General features: G+C 42.4%; 5 protein-coding genes across 5 annotated transcripts; 2 read left to right on the top strand and 3 right to left on the bottom strand.

The window, feature by feature from the left end:
- Positions 1-135: 135 nt before the first annotated feature.
- Positions 136-1,950, bottom strand: L203_101293 (uncharacterized protein; the record flags this gene model as incomplete). The annotated part of the gene is made up of 6 exons (XM_066210735.1): positions 136-293; positions 344-451; positions 501-958; positions 1,011-1,430; positions 1,493-1,655; positions 1,716-1,950. 6 exons carry the CDS (start codon positions 1,948-1,950, stop codon positions 136-138), a joined length of 1,542 nt encoding a protein of 513 aa, XP_066066832.1.
- A 250-nt stretch (positions 1,951-2,200) lies between these two features.
- Positions 2,201-6,116, top strand: L203_101294 (uncharacterized protein; the record flags this gene model as incomplete). Its single annotated transcript, XM_066210736.1, has 9 exons — positions 2,201-2,457; positions 2,507-2,815; positions 2,866-3,228; positions 3,275-4,155; positions 4,202-5,070; positions 5,122-5,254; positions 5,309-5,682; positions 5,762-5,783; positions 5,830-6,116. The coding sequence occupies 9 exons, from the start codon at positions 2,201-2,203 to the stop codon at positions 6,114-6,116; spliced, it is 3,495 nt and encodes a 1,164-aa protein (XP_066066833.1).
- A 711-nt stretch (positions 6,117-6,827) lies between these two features.
- L203_101295 (uncharacterized protein) lies at positions 6,828-12,664 on the bottom strand (the record flags this gene model as incomplete). Its single annotated transcript, XM_066210737.1, has 16 exons — positions 6,828-6,878; positions 6,928-7,051; positions 7,104-7,305; positions 7,355-7,675; positions 7,726-7,936; positions 7,989-8,107; positions 8,163-8,249; positions 8,301-8,577; positions 8,634-8,725; positions 8,784-8,855; positions 8,903-8,964; positions 9,011-11,409; positions 11,463-11,713; positions 11,767-12,052; positions 12,099-12,510; positions 12,555-12,664. The coding sequence occupies 16 exons, from the start codon at positions 12,662-12,664 to the stop codon at positions 6,828-6,830; spliced, it is 5,076 nt and encodes a 1,691-aa protein (XP_066066834.1).
- Positions 12,665-13,283: 619 nt separating this feature from the next.
- On the bottom strand, positions 13,284-14,391 carry L203_101296 (DNA repair protein; the record flags this gene model as incomplete). Its single annotated transcript, XM_066210738.1, has 4 exons — positions 13,284-13,446; positions 13,491-13,723; positions 13,778-14,089; positions 14,137-14,391. 4 exons carry the CDS (start codon positions 14,389-14,391, stop codon positions 13,284-13,286), a joined length of 963 nt encoding a protein of 320 aa, XP_066066835.1.
- A 230-nt stretch (positions 14,392-14,621) lies between these two features.
- L203_101297 (uncharacterized protein) lies at positions 14,622-15,686 on the top strand (the record flags this gene model as incomplete). The annotated part of the gene is made up of 7 exons (XM_066210739.1): positions 14,622-14,628; positions 14,675-14,706; positions 14,752-14,785; positions 14,839-14,901; positions 14,953-15,092; positions 15,140-15,274; positions 15,324-15,686. The coding sequence occupies 7 exons, from the start codon at positions 14,622-14,624 to the stop codon at positions 15,684-15,686; spliced, it is 774 nt and encodes a 257-aa protein (XP_066066836.1).
- Between the last annotated feature and the right edge of the window lie 72 nt (positions 15,687-15,758).

Raw genomic sequence — 15,758 nt, forward strand, 5'->3', positions numbered from 1 at the left:
CAACATCTTTTCTAAATTTTCGAAAGACAACATTGATGGAATCAACAACAAATGCACGAAAGTATGTACGTTCAACTAATGCAAGATAAATCCAAAAAACCCAAAATGACAATGCTGACTCTCAGCCTCTATACGTTATGAATGGTTAATGGGCCCAACGGAATCTGACCACTCCTTCGTGCTCATTTGAGATAATCGACTGACACATCTAGCAAATGCAAAGAGCTCCTCATCGCCTGAAAAAAGGGAAGATGATCCTACTGCACTGGCATCAATTCCCAACTCGTTCATAACTGACCTTAATTAGTTCACAGATATTTGATGCAAAAAGTTGGGGACTCACCAGAAATCATGTGTTGATCATCTATGGCAGATCCATGCTTGTCTGAAAAAATCTGAAAGATTGGTATTTCGCTGGAGCAGAAAAGCTTAGTCTTGTTCTCATAGCAAGCTTAGATCGACGATGAGCCTCATGAAGGAAATATTAAGCAGAAACATACCATCGATAAAAGTGATAAATCTACGTGCTTGATCCCTTTCTCTCAATCCCATTCGCGGGATATCTTCAACAAAGACAATTCCAAAATTTTCAGTGATCTCGAGGTAATCCGCCGCACTCAATGGTTTATCACATAGATCCGAGAATGTGAACCTGGCCACGCTTCCCGAGCTCTTTGGTACACGTAAATCTCTTCCCCACAGTCGTATCACCCGATTTTCAACGATCTCAGACGATACCGGATCCAAAGATGCAAGTGAATGGAATAATTTGTTAAGCTCAGATTTGACGGATGGAGACAGAGGATGATAAAATACTTTTGAAAGTGCTCGAGGAATTTTGCGATAGTCTGTTCCCGAATCGAGGTCAACTACTCGGAATTTTTCCTTGATGAGTTCGATAGCAGGAATGAATGATTGGCGTTGAATACCATTGATATACAGTTCGTCAGGATGTCGGCTAATGTAGTTGTAAATATACTACAGAATTGCTTAAGAGCTTCTGGACTCACTTGGACGTCATAACACAAATAACTCCAAAAAACATCAGTCTCTCCAATAAACCTCTCAAAAGCATGGCTGTGACAATATCTGTGACTTGGAATTCATCAAAGCACAATACTCTCCCTTCCTCTGCTAAACTCCGAGCAACTTCAGGCAGTGCATCTCTCTTCCCCAGACCTTGTTTCTCGTATTCTGCAACAACATTATGCTGTCTCTGCAGGACGTCCAACATGAAAGAATGAAAGTGAATACGCGTGCTTCCGTAGCCTCCTTGGGACACGGACCGGAATTGATGAGGGAGAGTAGAGTGGAAAAGGTCCATAAGCATGGTCTTACCAGTCCCTACCGAACCGTACAAGTAGAGGCCTTTTGGCACATTGGAGGAGGGTACAATCTCCGAACGATCAGTCGTACGGTAAAATAGCTTGCTAAACTGAGCGGCTCTAGTGTCAATGCCGTATACGGTTTTAATTTGGCTTCTCTTACCCACGAAGCCGATGAAGGTGCTGTTGCAGAACGAGGTGGCACAGGTCCTGGATCATAATCTTTCAAATCATCCCACAATCTCTGTAAATGCTTTATAATTTCCTTTTGGTGGTCATCGGGCCTCAAAACTTTGTCTTCTACAAGATGTTCATATCTTGATAGCGGGTCTATATAAGTACTTAGCAGTGTATTTCCAAAAGTCACAATGCTATAGGCAAAATACTTACCTTTGAAAGAAGCTCTAGCTTTAGCAGCATGTGTAGAGACTCCAGAGCAAGTGTGGGGTTTTTCTTCTTTCTCTGAAAATTGTCTGAATCCTCGAGTAAAACATATCTCTGGTGGTGAGCGATAAGGTTGTCGATTTGAACCCAACACTTGTCTTAATAAGTGAGTGATGGCCAATCCATGTTTTGCGCTTGAGCTCAATACTCTTGTTGCCGATGGCCACAGTACTATGCACATTTTGAGTTCTCCTTCATTTGTCTTATCAAAATGATTGATAACTCAAATAGTGAAAGAGAAGACCGAGATAAGTTAGTTCTTTATGAGATAAATAATCTCGACTTCAAATTGCTGAGATACATAACTGCCACGGAAACAAAACGCCGTCATGAATTTGCTTCCGGGTGGACATCACCGCCATTATTGTCTAAAGGTAAACAAACAATTCAACGCGATTGATTTTTTATTTTTATTTGTGAATAAGCCAGAAATGTCGCGCCGAGCAACAACTTCAAGAACAGGTATGTACCACGCAACGTCTGCGGGATCTATGGGGCCACCCAGGCTGTCTACTAGGCCACCGTCTGCCATGTCGCGGTCCAACGAGGGCGAGAGTCGGGCTACCAGCCCAGCAAGAAAATCAAGAAAGTTTGCTGGCGGATTGACGGGTAGCAAACGAGCAGAGCAAGGCATCGGAGCAGCAACAGATGTAGGGGAAAGTAGTATACAAGTTTTTGTTCGATGCCGGTCAGTGCCGAGTGGGCTAAAGAAAGTTTGGCTACTTATTGAATAATAGTGGCAGATCACCTCAAGAAGTTATAGCTGCCTCGCCAATAATTACAACAACAAACGGACCGATATCAAAGATGATCACAGTGGAAACAACGCCTCTCGCTTCATCATCTCTGACAGCTGCTACAAGTATATCTGCATATGGTAACAGCCATCAACCAAGAACAAAGACATACCCTTTCGATAAGGTATTTGGTCCAGACGCCGACCAAGCAATGATATTCAATGAGGTTGCTGAAGGCATGTTGGCAGAGGTGCTAGGGGGTTACAACTGTACCATTTTTGCATATGGACAAACAGGTACTGGGAAAACGTATGTTTACCTTTTGAGGAAATTAAACATCAAAGCTTATGCAAAAACAGATATACCATGCAAGGTGATCTTGAACTCACCAACTTGGACGCTCCAAAACTCACGGCTGGCATTGTCCCTCGGGTGCTTCATCGCCTTTTCAACATTCTTGAATCCACCCCTGACTCTGAATACTCTGTCAAATGTTCCTACGTAGAGCTATACAATGAGGAGCTCCGCGACTTATTAGCTCGAGAATATAAAGGCGACCAAAACACTGGAGGGCTCAAGCTGTACGAAGACGGAAAGAAAGGTGTAATGATTCAGGGCTTAGAAGAAACCGGTGTCAGGAATTTGAAGGAAGCTTTAGTGATGTTGGAAAAAGGTGTACACAGAAGACAAACTGCTGAAACAAAGATGAATACTGAGTCTTCGTATGTCAATCAGTTTGATAGAGTACTTTTATTAACAAGAGCATAGTCGATCTCATACAATTTTTTCAATCACCATACACGTTAAGGAGATTGGTAAAGAAAGGGGTGGCGAAGACATGCTACGAATTGGTAAATTTAATCTCGTTGACCTCGCTGGCTCAGAGGCTATTGGACGTTCTGGTGCTACGGATAAGCGAGCCCGAGAGGCTGGCATGATTAATCAATCACTCTTGACTCTTGGTAGAGTGATATCTGCTCTTGTAGAGAAAGGCAGCCACATCCCTTACAGAGAGTCTAAACTCACAAGACTGCTTCAAGACTCATTAGGCGGGAAGACGAAAACTTGTATTGTCGCCACTGTCAGTCCTACTCGATCAAATATGGAAGAAACCTTATCCACACTTGACTATGCCATCAGAGCAAAGTCTATTCGAAATCGACCAGAGATTAACGCTCACTTAACAAAGGCTGGTCTACTCAAAGAATATATTGGAGACATTGAGCGTTTGAAGGCGGAGCTTGCAGCGACCAGAGAGAAGAATGGGATTTACATCCCTGAAGATCAATGGATAGAAATGCAAGTAGTACAGCATAGACAAAAATCAGACTTTGATGAGGCAAAACTCAAGGCGTCATCAATAGAAGTCGCTCTTGTCACCATCAAGAAAGAATTCGACGAAGTCAGCGTTCGTTTTCTGACTACAGTAGACGAACTAGCGCGAGTTCGAGAGGCCGAGAAGTCTTTAACGGATATGCTTGATAAGACGAAACTGGCGCTAGATAGTATGAAAGCCAAGTTGGACGAGGAAATGGTGGTTAGTAATGCGTACATGGAAGGAGAAGAGCGCCTCAATGTGGTTGCTGGCTCGTTGAGACAGGTCGCCACAGAGAGTGTCAGTGATGTCGCTGGATTATTCGACAAGATCGGTGAGCATGAAGATTATTTCATGAGTCAGCTGATTCAGACGAATAGCTCGTCAAACAAAGGTCCTTAGCATCAATGCTGACGCGGCTACCAATTTCGGTGTACAACTGCAAGATCTATCACAGAATCTCCAAAGCGATCTTGCTCGACTGCAAAATGCTCATGATGATTTTGGCCAAGGCGTAAGATCTGATATGGAGGCCTTCGCGCTCAAAGGCCAACAAGCTACCCAACACGATCTTGCTGCTCTTGACAAATCTTTTGGTTCCTTCAACGATCTCGTCATGAAACTCTCTACGTCGAACGACAAGGGCCAAAAGGAAGCCTGCGACTTTAGCAAATCGTTGCTTTCAGTCAAAGACGATGTTCAGAATTCTTTAAAAGTTTGGGCGCAGCATACAAGCGAAAGGAGCAAAACCATGGTGGAAGACGTTCTCAATCATCAACAATATCACCTTGATGCTGTTAACAATATACTTAGCTCTACGAGATCAGTGGTGGATAAGGTCCTCTCTACTGCTCAATCACATATTACTGCCGAATTAGCATCTGCTCTTATATTACGTGACCGCGCCCTTCAAACTTCTTCTTCAGAAATCTCTCATCTCCGCTCTCAAAACGATGCTCTTGCTCAGCTCCTTGCTCAAGAGAAACTCAAGACTGCAAAGCTTCGTACTGAGTTGATTGGTAGCCTCACTAGTGCCATTGAAAATTTTACAGATCAGCAAGATAAGGATTTGACTGAAGTGATAGATAGGGTCAAGACCGAGAACAACAAGGCTGTGAGAAAAATGGGATCCTTTCAGCAGCATACTCAGAAAGAGTGGGAAGAAGGCGAGCAGAGAGCTAAAATATTTGACAATGAAATTGCAACAGTAAAGACAGCAGGACATCAGCACATAAGTGATGGTCAAATTGTTAATTTTTTCTTTCTCCTGTGTATGTTTTGATGTTGACAAAGATGATAGGCTCTGAATCAGACTCGAGAAGGCTTGAGAGAAAGGTTAGAAGACTACAGCCGGGACACAATCAAAGAAGCTGAGAAATACACTCCAATTATTGATGGGTTTTGTTCAAAGTTGGCCAAGAGTGCCTCAAACAGTATGCCATCTCATTATCGTAATTTCAAACTGATATAACCTGACTTGATGGCAGTGGCTAGCAAATCATCTACAAGAGGCAAGAAACACTCCGAAATCATCGATGCATTATCCAAGAACGTTTCATCTATCCATCAAGATTCTAGAGCTAGATCATTGGCTATGGCAGATTCTGTTGAATCTTTAACAACTTCCCTTCTGGAGTCTCAAGCCTCATCGTCAAAAATCTTTTCGTGTGCTCATTCTTCGGTTGATTCCAATCTTGAATTTATTGGTTCATCTACAGCCCGCTTCTTGCAGGCTGGGATCCAAGAAATTGTGCCTACAGGTATCACGCCACAAAAGAGAGCGTGGAACGTACAGACCAATTGGGAGAGGACTGGTACAAGAGAAGCTATCTTAGCGGATCGCAGAAAGAGGGAAGTCATTGTAAGTCAGCCTTAACTACATCAATCCGTCAGCATTCAGTCTTCGTTTCCTCACCACCTGCTGACCGGCTTCAATACAGGAGCAAAGCGATTTTCTCCTAGGTAAAAGCTAACAGTCAGAGGAGACTTTGCGCTAATACTTATAAAGGAAACGACTCTGTCAAAAAGGACACTGGCTTACAACCCGAGTCACGAGATAACTCAACCACTATTCTTCCACAACTTGATTCTCGTGCAACTTCTTCCATACTTTCTTCTCCGAACATAACCATCGACGCTTTTGTAGCTTCCGGTAAGTCTATCGAGGAAAGAGAAATGAGAAGCAGCATTAGTAAAAAGATGATTGAGGAGATCATTGACGAGCCAAAGATTGTGGTGCCCATATTGGGAGAAGCTGGCGTGAATTTACCAAGGCGACGACGTGGAAGAGGATAAATTAAGATTTTGTTTCAGAGCCGATGTGCTCATGGACAGAGTGCAAGATCTCTTGGCCCAACATGTCAATTGTTGGATCTATGTATTCTCAAGATCGATGATACGGTCTTGAAACATGACAGCCAGTGCGGGCTTCAATGTACTATAGTATAATCTCAAGTACACATTGAAAGAATGACACCCGAACGTGGCAGTCTTTCTTTCACAAATGTAATTTATTTTATCAGAAGAACAGTAAAAAAACTTAGAAAAGCTTAAAAGAGACACATCGTGATCTGTCTTGAACAGTCCGATTAGCATTCTCCATTAATTCTTACCATAACCATATAGCGTGCTCTCTCATCACATACTTCGAATCAAGCAGTAAGAAACGTGTGCAATTTTGCGTTATATTCCGCATTCACTACATCCCCGTAAAATCAAGATCCAACAGATTGATGTTATTGAGCCACCTGGCAATCCTCCAGGTATAATAATAACCATTGAATTTGTGAGCAAATATTTGAGAAGGGGAAACAAAACAGATTTGGATCTATGTTGCTGTATTGGGAAGCTGTTTTCTGGAACCGAGAACCTAAGTTGGATAACATACAAAATCATTGCATGCATTTGAATAATTACATACCGCGCTCGATGAACAGAAAGTGTTTTCAGGTTTGTCCGTTTCTCGTTCAGGATATAACTGACAAAACGTTTGTTGATAGACATTACTTATAGGCCATTAGATATCCTTGTCTTCGTATCATGGACACCTTTGGCTATCTATGTCCGCGTAATTAATATGATGACTTTGAGATTATCTGAGACTTACTTCTAGCAATTGCGTTTCTTCCCCACTCTGTTTACACAGCTCCCTAAAGATACCTTCCTCCTTGTGCATGAGGTTCCAGGGAGTGTCATATTCCATGACTTTACCATGATCAAGAACAAGGATTCTGAAAGGATGTTATCACGGCATTGATTAGACTCTAATAATGTTTTACGCACTTATCGAGGCTACAAATCGTTAACAAACGGTGTGCAATGACCAGCATCTGCGTATCTGCTAAGCCTGTTCGGAGAACATTCTGTATGGTAGCGTCCGTAACATGATCAAGATTGGCGGTACTTTCGTCCATAATGAGAAAGTTCGAGTTTTTGAGCTTCAAAAGACCTCGAGCAAGAGCAAGAAGCTGTCTTTGCCCTTGACCTTTCCAGTGATGAGTGATTGATAAGCCAGAAGCAAAAAAATAGCTTACTAAAGTTTTTCCCTCCTACAGCAACCTTTTCTTCTAAGCTCTTGATCACAACCCTCTCACCCTCCTCCTTGTTATCTCCTTGTTGTTCCTCTAGCTTCTTTTTCAATACATTCTTGGCCAATGACTCATTTTCTTGTTCATTCACTGCAGCACTCAAGGAGCTCAAATTCGTTTGAGACTGCATACGACTTGCAGTTCGACTAGGATACCGGGATTTTCCAACCAATCCGCATTGTGAGAGAGCTTCCCAAATATCAGCGTCCCCATGCTGGTCGAAGGGATCGAGGTTATCTCTGACTGATCCAGAAAAGAGCTGGGCCTCTAATATCTTGTGTCAGTCAAGTATCCAATTATGAAAGCTATCGATTAACCTTGGGGAAGAATAGTCAACCTGGATCTCAGGGCAGAAAGACTAAGCTTTGAAATATCTTGTCTGTCAATAATTATGTTGCCTGACTCCTGAAACAAGAAGCGGAAGAAAGAAAGCGCAAGAGTGCTCTTGCCACTTCCAGTTCTACCACAGACCCCAATTTTTTCCTTTGGTCCAATAGTGAATGAAACATCTTTGAGAACGGGCTCAAGCTACCTCATCAACATGAGCATTAAGTCCGCAATTCCACAACAGTCACATCACCTGAGGAGCATATCGACAAGTCAAGTTTTGGACAACAATTGAGCCGTCGGCTGTCGGCCAATATGCAGGAGGTTCCTTGCCCTTTTGGTGGTCCTCTTCCTCAACATCAAGTTTGAGATCTATTTTATTTCAGCTCTTCCTTCTATTATTTATGAGTCTCAGAACATAACTTACATTCGCCAACACGCTCTACACTATTCATTGACATTTCCGCAGCGGTATATAACCGGACAACCCAAAGCACATAATCAGTGAATGACACTGATCTCTTTCAACGATGATTACCATAGATATGAATGCATATGGACTTACAAGCATAACTGACAGATAAGCCAACTGCTCCAGCATCCATATCCTTATTCTTCAACGCAAACAGGGCGGCAAATATAGTTACCAATGCTCCAACAAAGTTGGAGTAATTGTTGAGGACACGATTGATTTGCCAGAGATACCAAAAACATCTAGTGTTTTGGTCAAGCTCATGAAAGAGCTTACGCATGAAGCGGGCCGAATCACCATAAGAGCGAATAGTAGACATCCCGACAAGGGCTTCAGCGAAACTTATAAAAATGGGGGATCGGGTAACACTCTGTTTCACACACGAGTCAATAACGAACAGGCGTGGTCTATAAGAGACTCGCTCACATCGAAACGTTTGATCTCTCTATTGGTGGTAACGTAGAGGGATCCAATGACCCAATATAAAAAACAAATCACCGCTAGCGCCAGAAGAAAGGCTGTATGGTGATTAAATGTTTTAGCGAAAAGGAGGAGACGATGATCCCAAAGACTTACGGGGTGTCACAATTGACACAACAACCAGAATTGTAGCCGCGGAAAGGCAAGAGTTAATGAAATACATCATGACTGAGAAAAGAATGAGAATGTCAAAGTTTGAAAGAGATTAAACGCACTTTCTCCGGTCTCTTGATCAATTGATGACATATCCTTGCTTAAGCGATTCATGATTCGACCGCTGACTGAATTCAATTTATATGCTCAAATGATCAAGAAATACTCACGAAGGAGTGGAATCAAAAAATCTCATCCTTGCTCCCAGAATCCTCTTCAGTAATTTGTGATACGTCTTTCTGCTTGCTTCCAGTGCTCCAATGAATGTAATACCAACACGTCCGGCAACAGCAGCAATGTAAAAAGCAGAGATGACCCAATACACTGTCAGATAGTAGATCACGGTTCGCTCTTTAGCAAATTCTGCTTGAACAAGCTGTTTTGTGCCTTTGATAAACTGAGCGACATAAGCTGTAGATTGGCTGAGAAGGCAAGTCTTTGCAGTGCTAACTTCAGCGTTAGACCACTCCCTGATCCATGCATTATTTGTCACTTGGAGCATTTGAGACCCCAAGAATACAGAGACGAAGATGACCCAAAACACCAAACCTCCCATTGCTTGGAAATACAGCATATATGTGGCGCCATGAACATTTCCTTGAGCTGAGGTTTCTTCTATTACCAATCGCTTGGCTAGACGAGTTTGCTCGTCAAGTTCGGCCGCATTATCAGCATCCATTTGTTTCTTCTGGTCCGCACGTTCCTCCACCATAGGCGAGTCAAGCTGCTCTTCTATGACTGTTTCGTAAAAGCCCTCAAGGGATGTAGGTTTGGTTTCCAAGCTGCTATCATTCGAATGAGTATTGGGAACAATACCTTTGTGGTCATCTTCTTCCATGAGATCCAAAAATCCTAAAGAATATAATTCAGAAGGAGTGCCAGAAGCAATGACGGAGCCATTCTCCAGCATGACCACCAATGATGCTGCAGGAGCCACAAGATTGATTTGATGGGTTACCATAATAACAGTTCTTCCTTTGGCGATGGATCCTTGAAGAACATGGTTATAAAGATGCCTCGCTGTATGAGCATCTACAGCAGAAAGAACGTCGTCAAGAATGATCGTCTTAGCAGAAGAATAGAAAGCTCTGGCCAAAGCAATCCTTGCCTTCTGACCGCCGGAACAGGTTGTCCCTTTCTCACCAACCTCTGTATCGTCTCCTAGCTCAAAAATTTCAAAATCTCGTTCAAGGGCACATGCTTTAACAATCTGTTCATATCTCTTTTCGTTCCAATGGGAGCCAAAAACAATATTGTCTTTGATACTGGCTCCTACTAACCAGGGAGTCTGAGCACAGTAAGCCACTGTATCTGATAGGCCTGTGGTGGGATCAACAGGGCACACATCGCGGTCGGCATGGTCATCTGGCATGAAAATCCTGCCCTTGAGAAGAAGAGTCTCGCCTAGTAAACCAAGAATAAGAGTGGTTTTCCCTGATCCGACAGGACCAAAAATGATAGTCAATTCTCTTTCTGGAAAAGTCAAGTTCAATTCTCCGAGAGTGAAAGGTTCAATCTGATCATAGATCATATCGCCTACTTCCTCTGGGAATGTATAGCCGAGAACAGCTCCCTTGAAGCCAATTGAAGGATCTCCAGACCCAGGCCTTGAGAGTTGCTGGTACTTGAGCGTATCGGGTTCATCCAAATATGATTGAATACGTACACAAGATGTGTAGGCTTGAATCGATCTCGACACGGTGTCTTGGAACAGTGCTAATGGGTCTTTGAGCATGTTGAACAAAATCAATGAGGCAAAAGCCTTATCAGCAGTAAGAGGCTGACCAAGCCATAGACTATGGACGGCGAAAGCGACTCCAGTGACAACAGGCGGAGTACCCCAAATCACTACTTGAAAAAGCACTGAGGCTCCAAATCGGCGCGCGAGCATATGGAGCTCATTGTTTCGATTAGACATCATCCGCTCAAAGAATTTGTCCTCCCAAGCATTGAATTTAATGAGCTTGATATGTGCAATTACTTCTGTAACACTTTCCAGCCTCGTATCAGTGGCGGACATGTACCTTTTTTGACAGAGCATGTATAACCTGCTGATAATCCATTGTATGGGCATTAAGAGTACCAAAACGGCAACACCAGCAAAAGCTGCAACGCCAAGGATGCGATACAAAAACACACAATTGACTATGATGCCAAAAGGACAGGAGACGAGGTAGTAGAAATATCCACAGATCTCCGATACTGTGAATGCGTCAACAGAGACAAGATTTGCAATTCTGCCTTGTCCTGCAGCTTCTGGTTTTGTATTTTCAATACCCTCTTTTGTAGTTTGTTCAAGATTTCCCGCAGTATCTCGGCGACGAAGAGCTTTGGCGAAAACCTCAGAGATGATGATGGTTCGAATACGGATAGACAAACGTTTGCCGAGGTAAAGCGCTTGACAAAGAAAGATGGCTTGAAAACATTGTCCCGTGACCATCATTCCTACGTACAAAACAGCTATGTGATTGGGTTGAGAGCTTGACTGGCGTTCATTAACAAACCGAAGCAGTAGACGAAGTCCGTTGGGCGGTAAGTACATAAAAACAGTGAATATCGTTGCCCATAACTAACAGCTATTAGCCTTTTCTGCGCTTTTTTTTTCGTCAATGATAGACTTACCACTTGCCAGCTAATATCTGACGCGAAGAATGTGAAAAGATCTACCGCTAGATTCTTTTTTCTTTTTTTCCCGGGGTGATGTTCCGAGTATGTTTTATCTTTCTTCGCAACATATGCCCTATAAGCACCAAGGGAAGCAGCTGATGAGTCATCTTCTCGGATAGCTGGAATCTCTTGAAGCGTAATGGGTTTAAAGTAATGCTTGAATAGTAACGGTAACATGAAACTATAAGCTCCTCGAGACCAGACAGCTGTTCCTATTAGTAAATGAAGCTCAAAGTGTATAAAGAAGGATCAGCCTCACAAGCTGGTTCTTCTTGATGTCTAGGTAATTTGACCCCATAGCTTCCAGAGCTACCCCCACCACCACTTTTTCCGCCTTCTAGGAGTCGATCCAAATCTTCGTAGTAAGGCAGGGTAGTCATTGCTACCCAATATACCATCTCCACCAGGTAACAGACCATATGGAGCTTTGAAGGGTTAGGGGATATGACGAGGGATCGGAAAAGCAAGAGAGAGGAGATGGTATGAAGCGTTAAAAAAGGTGTTATATGAGACCCAGGAATAACAGAGATAATAGAAATCCATGCCTATACTCACAGTCAGTCTCATTTAAAAAATGAAAAGTTTACTTACAGGAAAGACTATGTCCTTCCAGCTCCCTTGGCCCACAGCCCTTGCCAGCTCCACCTCAAACCATACGACAGCTCCAACCAAACCTACCCACCATCTGACCGACCTCCATCTTTCTACTGGTCTCTTCTCTTCTTTTATCCATTCATGAATGATTTTCTCTGCCTCTCCATCTGCCAGCTGTTCGGTGATTTTGCTTGAATCTGTAACAGAAGATGGCGGGATGAGGTTTGCTGCCAATGATTCAAAAATTACCTTGCTTTCCAAAACAGCAAAATCAGATTTATTTGAGGGTGATATGAGAGACTCTCTTGTCAGTAGTGGCTTTGCCTGTCGAGATGACTTGTAAGGAATGGTGACAAGAAGATGAACCAAAGAAAGTCCTATAATCATAAATGGAACATTGTGCAGATATCTATGAGATAAGTATCGGCCCAAAACGTAAATGATAAAACCAACCTATCTCTAAAACACCGAGAGAAGTCTACGCCATCCCAGATGTCTTTACAGCTCAACTCTTTGGTAGTTTCAACGACCAATGTGGAGACCCAGCGAGAATTGATAATCATCTCGCCTGTTAATATCTAGTGACCCCCTTCTGCACCGCTCTGAGATATCATAAAGTTGACCCCGTCGAGACGATACGCAAAGTCAATTTATAAATACAGTGCAAATGAAAGATGAAAAGAGAAAAAGTTGAAAAGAAATGTAAAAGAACTGTCTATGTTGAATATTTTTTGGCATTATGCGGTCTTTAGAATTTCCGGTCGGTGAAAGCCGACAATAACAAAGAAAAGGAAGATGCAAATATTGATACGCTGATTACAAGTCTTTCGAATAACGGATTTGTTTATTAATATGGTCAAAACAAGTACTAAAATACAAAAAAAAAATTGTAATAGGGGATAAGAAGCGAGAACAAGATGATGGGGTTAAGAGAGCATACAAGATGTAGTACATTCCACTATGTAGTCAAAGAAATTGGGAATACATTTAATAGGAGAGAGATATATATTTCCCGGTCTGTGTACCAGGTTATATATTAAAGTGAATGATTGAATACGTTACTCCAGATGATGTTGATATAATCAGTTTGAGGGGAACTAAGTGATTGACGTATCTATAACAGAAGATACGTTATAGTTACATGACAGTTACAACATACAGCTATATATAGATACAGTATGCTCACAGCATCTCAACTTCTTGTTCTGCACCACACTCCCGGCAAACTTGTAAAATCTTCATATAACCATCCCCATCTATAACTTCTTGGGAGTCTTCATACTCGTGGACGTGTTGAGCCTCTTGTTTCCTCTGATACAGATTATTCCTCGTTCTTTTTCGCAGACTGTTCTCGTCAGTACAAACAAGGTGACTTTTGAAAAGACGTACTCTCTCAGACCTTGTTCAAACTTTTCTTCTTTCTTTCTCTTTTTGAATTGTTCTCTTCGTTGCCACTCCTCATCCAACCCTTCCTCGCCGTCCCACTTTTTGAAAGCAACCTGTTCTACTTGCTCGCGCAAGAAGAGCATCATATTGCTGTATGTTGATGCGTGCGGGTTTTTACGAAGAAGATGTGGTAGAAGATCCACGTCTTTGAGTTCTGGATCCGTAAGAAGATAATCCTTCGCAAATCGTCAGTACCTTGAGGATTGCATACACTGTGCGTGGTACCGCACCTCTTTGCATTCCGTCTTTGTCAACAAACTGTACTTTTCCGGAAATTTTCTCTCGCAACTTTTGCAGACTCTCACTCCAAAGACCTTTAAAAACTCATGGTTGATCTCCAAACTGTTACACTCTTTACACCTAGGCGATCTATCAGGTATGATGGCAGGCTCTTCTCCTTCTTGAATCTGTTGTAATTGCCGCTCGCGCTCACGAGCAAGTTCAGTGACTGTTTTGATACGATCCGCATTAAGGTCATCCTCTGTTAAAAAACCTCCCCGAGAGTTTTTCATCTTTGATAAGTCATATTCAAAGTACTTGCCCTTCGATGCCTCTTAGTAATTAATACTTTCCGAGCTATACTGCTTACCAGCGAAGGGTCCCTCCGAAGAGGCATTGGTTTGGCCTTCTCGGCCTCTACCTGTTGCTGGACCATGTTTCTGGCTGAAGACGGCATAGCTTCTCTCTTATTGACATAAGCCCTTTCGCTCTCGCCTGCCTTCGATGGTCCAGCATTGGAGGTAGAGGCAATCTTGTTTTTTGCTTTGAATCGATTGAAGGCTGCTAGTCGTGCTTGGGCTGGGTTTAGCGAAGCAGAAACCTTTAAGGTGGGATCTGTAGACATTTTGACAGCTACGGTATGATTTATATGGCGATTGAAAGTCTGACAAGCATACACGAATATGAATGAAAAGTGAAATTTAAAATAATCATAATTCGGTCGATTTGGTTGTTCAAAAATGACTACAAAATAAATCAGATATCTTTCACGTGGCTCTCACGTGCTAATGCATTTCATCCTGTTCTTTTAATTTGAATTTGAATTTTCAACATTTTAACGACAAATCATTCAAAATGGCAGGTGTGTACTATGATATTTTATCGTTTGTCGCTGATGAACAAGATAGACTACAAGGCAATACTGGAAGAGGAGTTTGAAGTATGCTTGCTGGTAAATGTTCAGAATAGTATCTGACTTTTCTAGGTTTTGGAATCAATCTTTCCAGATGAACATGAAAGTAGGTAGATGTATGTAGTGTGACTAACAAATTTAATAATGCTTCGATGCCAGAACTAAGTGAAAATTCGCTATCAATAAGAGTTGAGCCAGAAGAGCCAAATGCTTCTAACCCTTGTATGTATAAACTATTGTCCAATATTACAATCAAGCTGATAATTACAATAGTAACCCTCAATCTGGTCTTCGTATTCCCCGAAAACTATCCTGATGTGATACCGCAAATGTCTTTCGAGCCAATTTCAGAGGAAGATGGAGAGTTGCGAGAAGAAGAAGTGCAGAAAGTGCTGACTGAACTACAGGTTATTGTAAGTCTTTTCAATATAAATTAATAACGTGTAGCTAACAATGATAGGCGGAAGAATCAATAGGAATGGCTATGACATTCACCTTGGCCTCTGCTGCCAAAGAAGCGCTTAGAGTAGTTATCGAGGAGAGACTGAGAAGAGAAAAGGAAGAAGATGATCGTCGTACTAGAGAGTACGAGGAAGTATGTACAAAACCCATTAGAAGAGCTTCACTGAACATTACTGTGGTAGGCGGAAGCTGCTCGAACCCGAGGGACCCCGCTTACACCATCTGCTTTTCAAAATTGGCGCAAAGCCTTTACCTCTGAGCTGACGGCGAAACGTGAAAAGGCTGAAAACGAGCGCATTAAGGGACTTAATTCTAAAGAACGTGAAGATTATAACAAGAGGAAGGCCCGCCCAACCGGTAAACAACTGTTTGAGAGCGGCAAATTGTTGGTTACTGGCGATGAAGCGTTGTATGAAGAAGGGACTGAAGAGGTTGATATGCGAAAGTACACAAGAGAGGAAAGGGAAAAGGAAAAAAGGAGAGAAGAGGAGGAACAAGAAAAAGCTAGAAGAGGTATGGTGGAAGGAGATAGTGAAGATGAGTAGAGTTTTCTCGTAATTTCTTTGATGCACAACACTAGGCGAGCATCTGGTCATGCAGACATGCATGACGGAGAA

Source organism: Cryptococcus depauperatus, chromosome 2, assembly GCF_001720195.1.
Source record: "Cryptococcus depauperatus CBS 7841 chromosome 2, complete sequence".
Taxonomy (NCBI): Eukaryota; Fungi; Basidiomycota; class Tremellomycetes; order Tremellales; family Cryptococcaceae; genus Cryptococcus; species Cryptococcus depauperatus.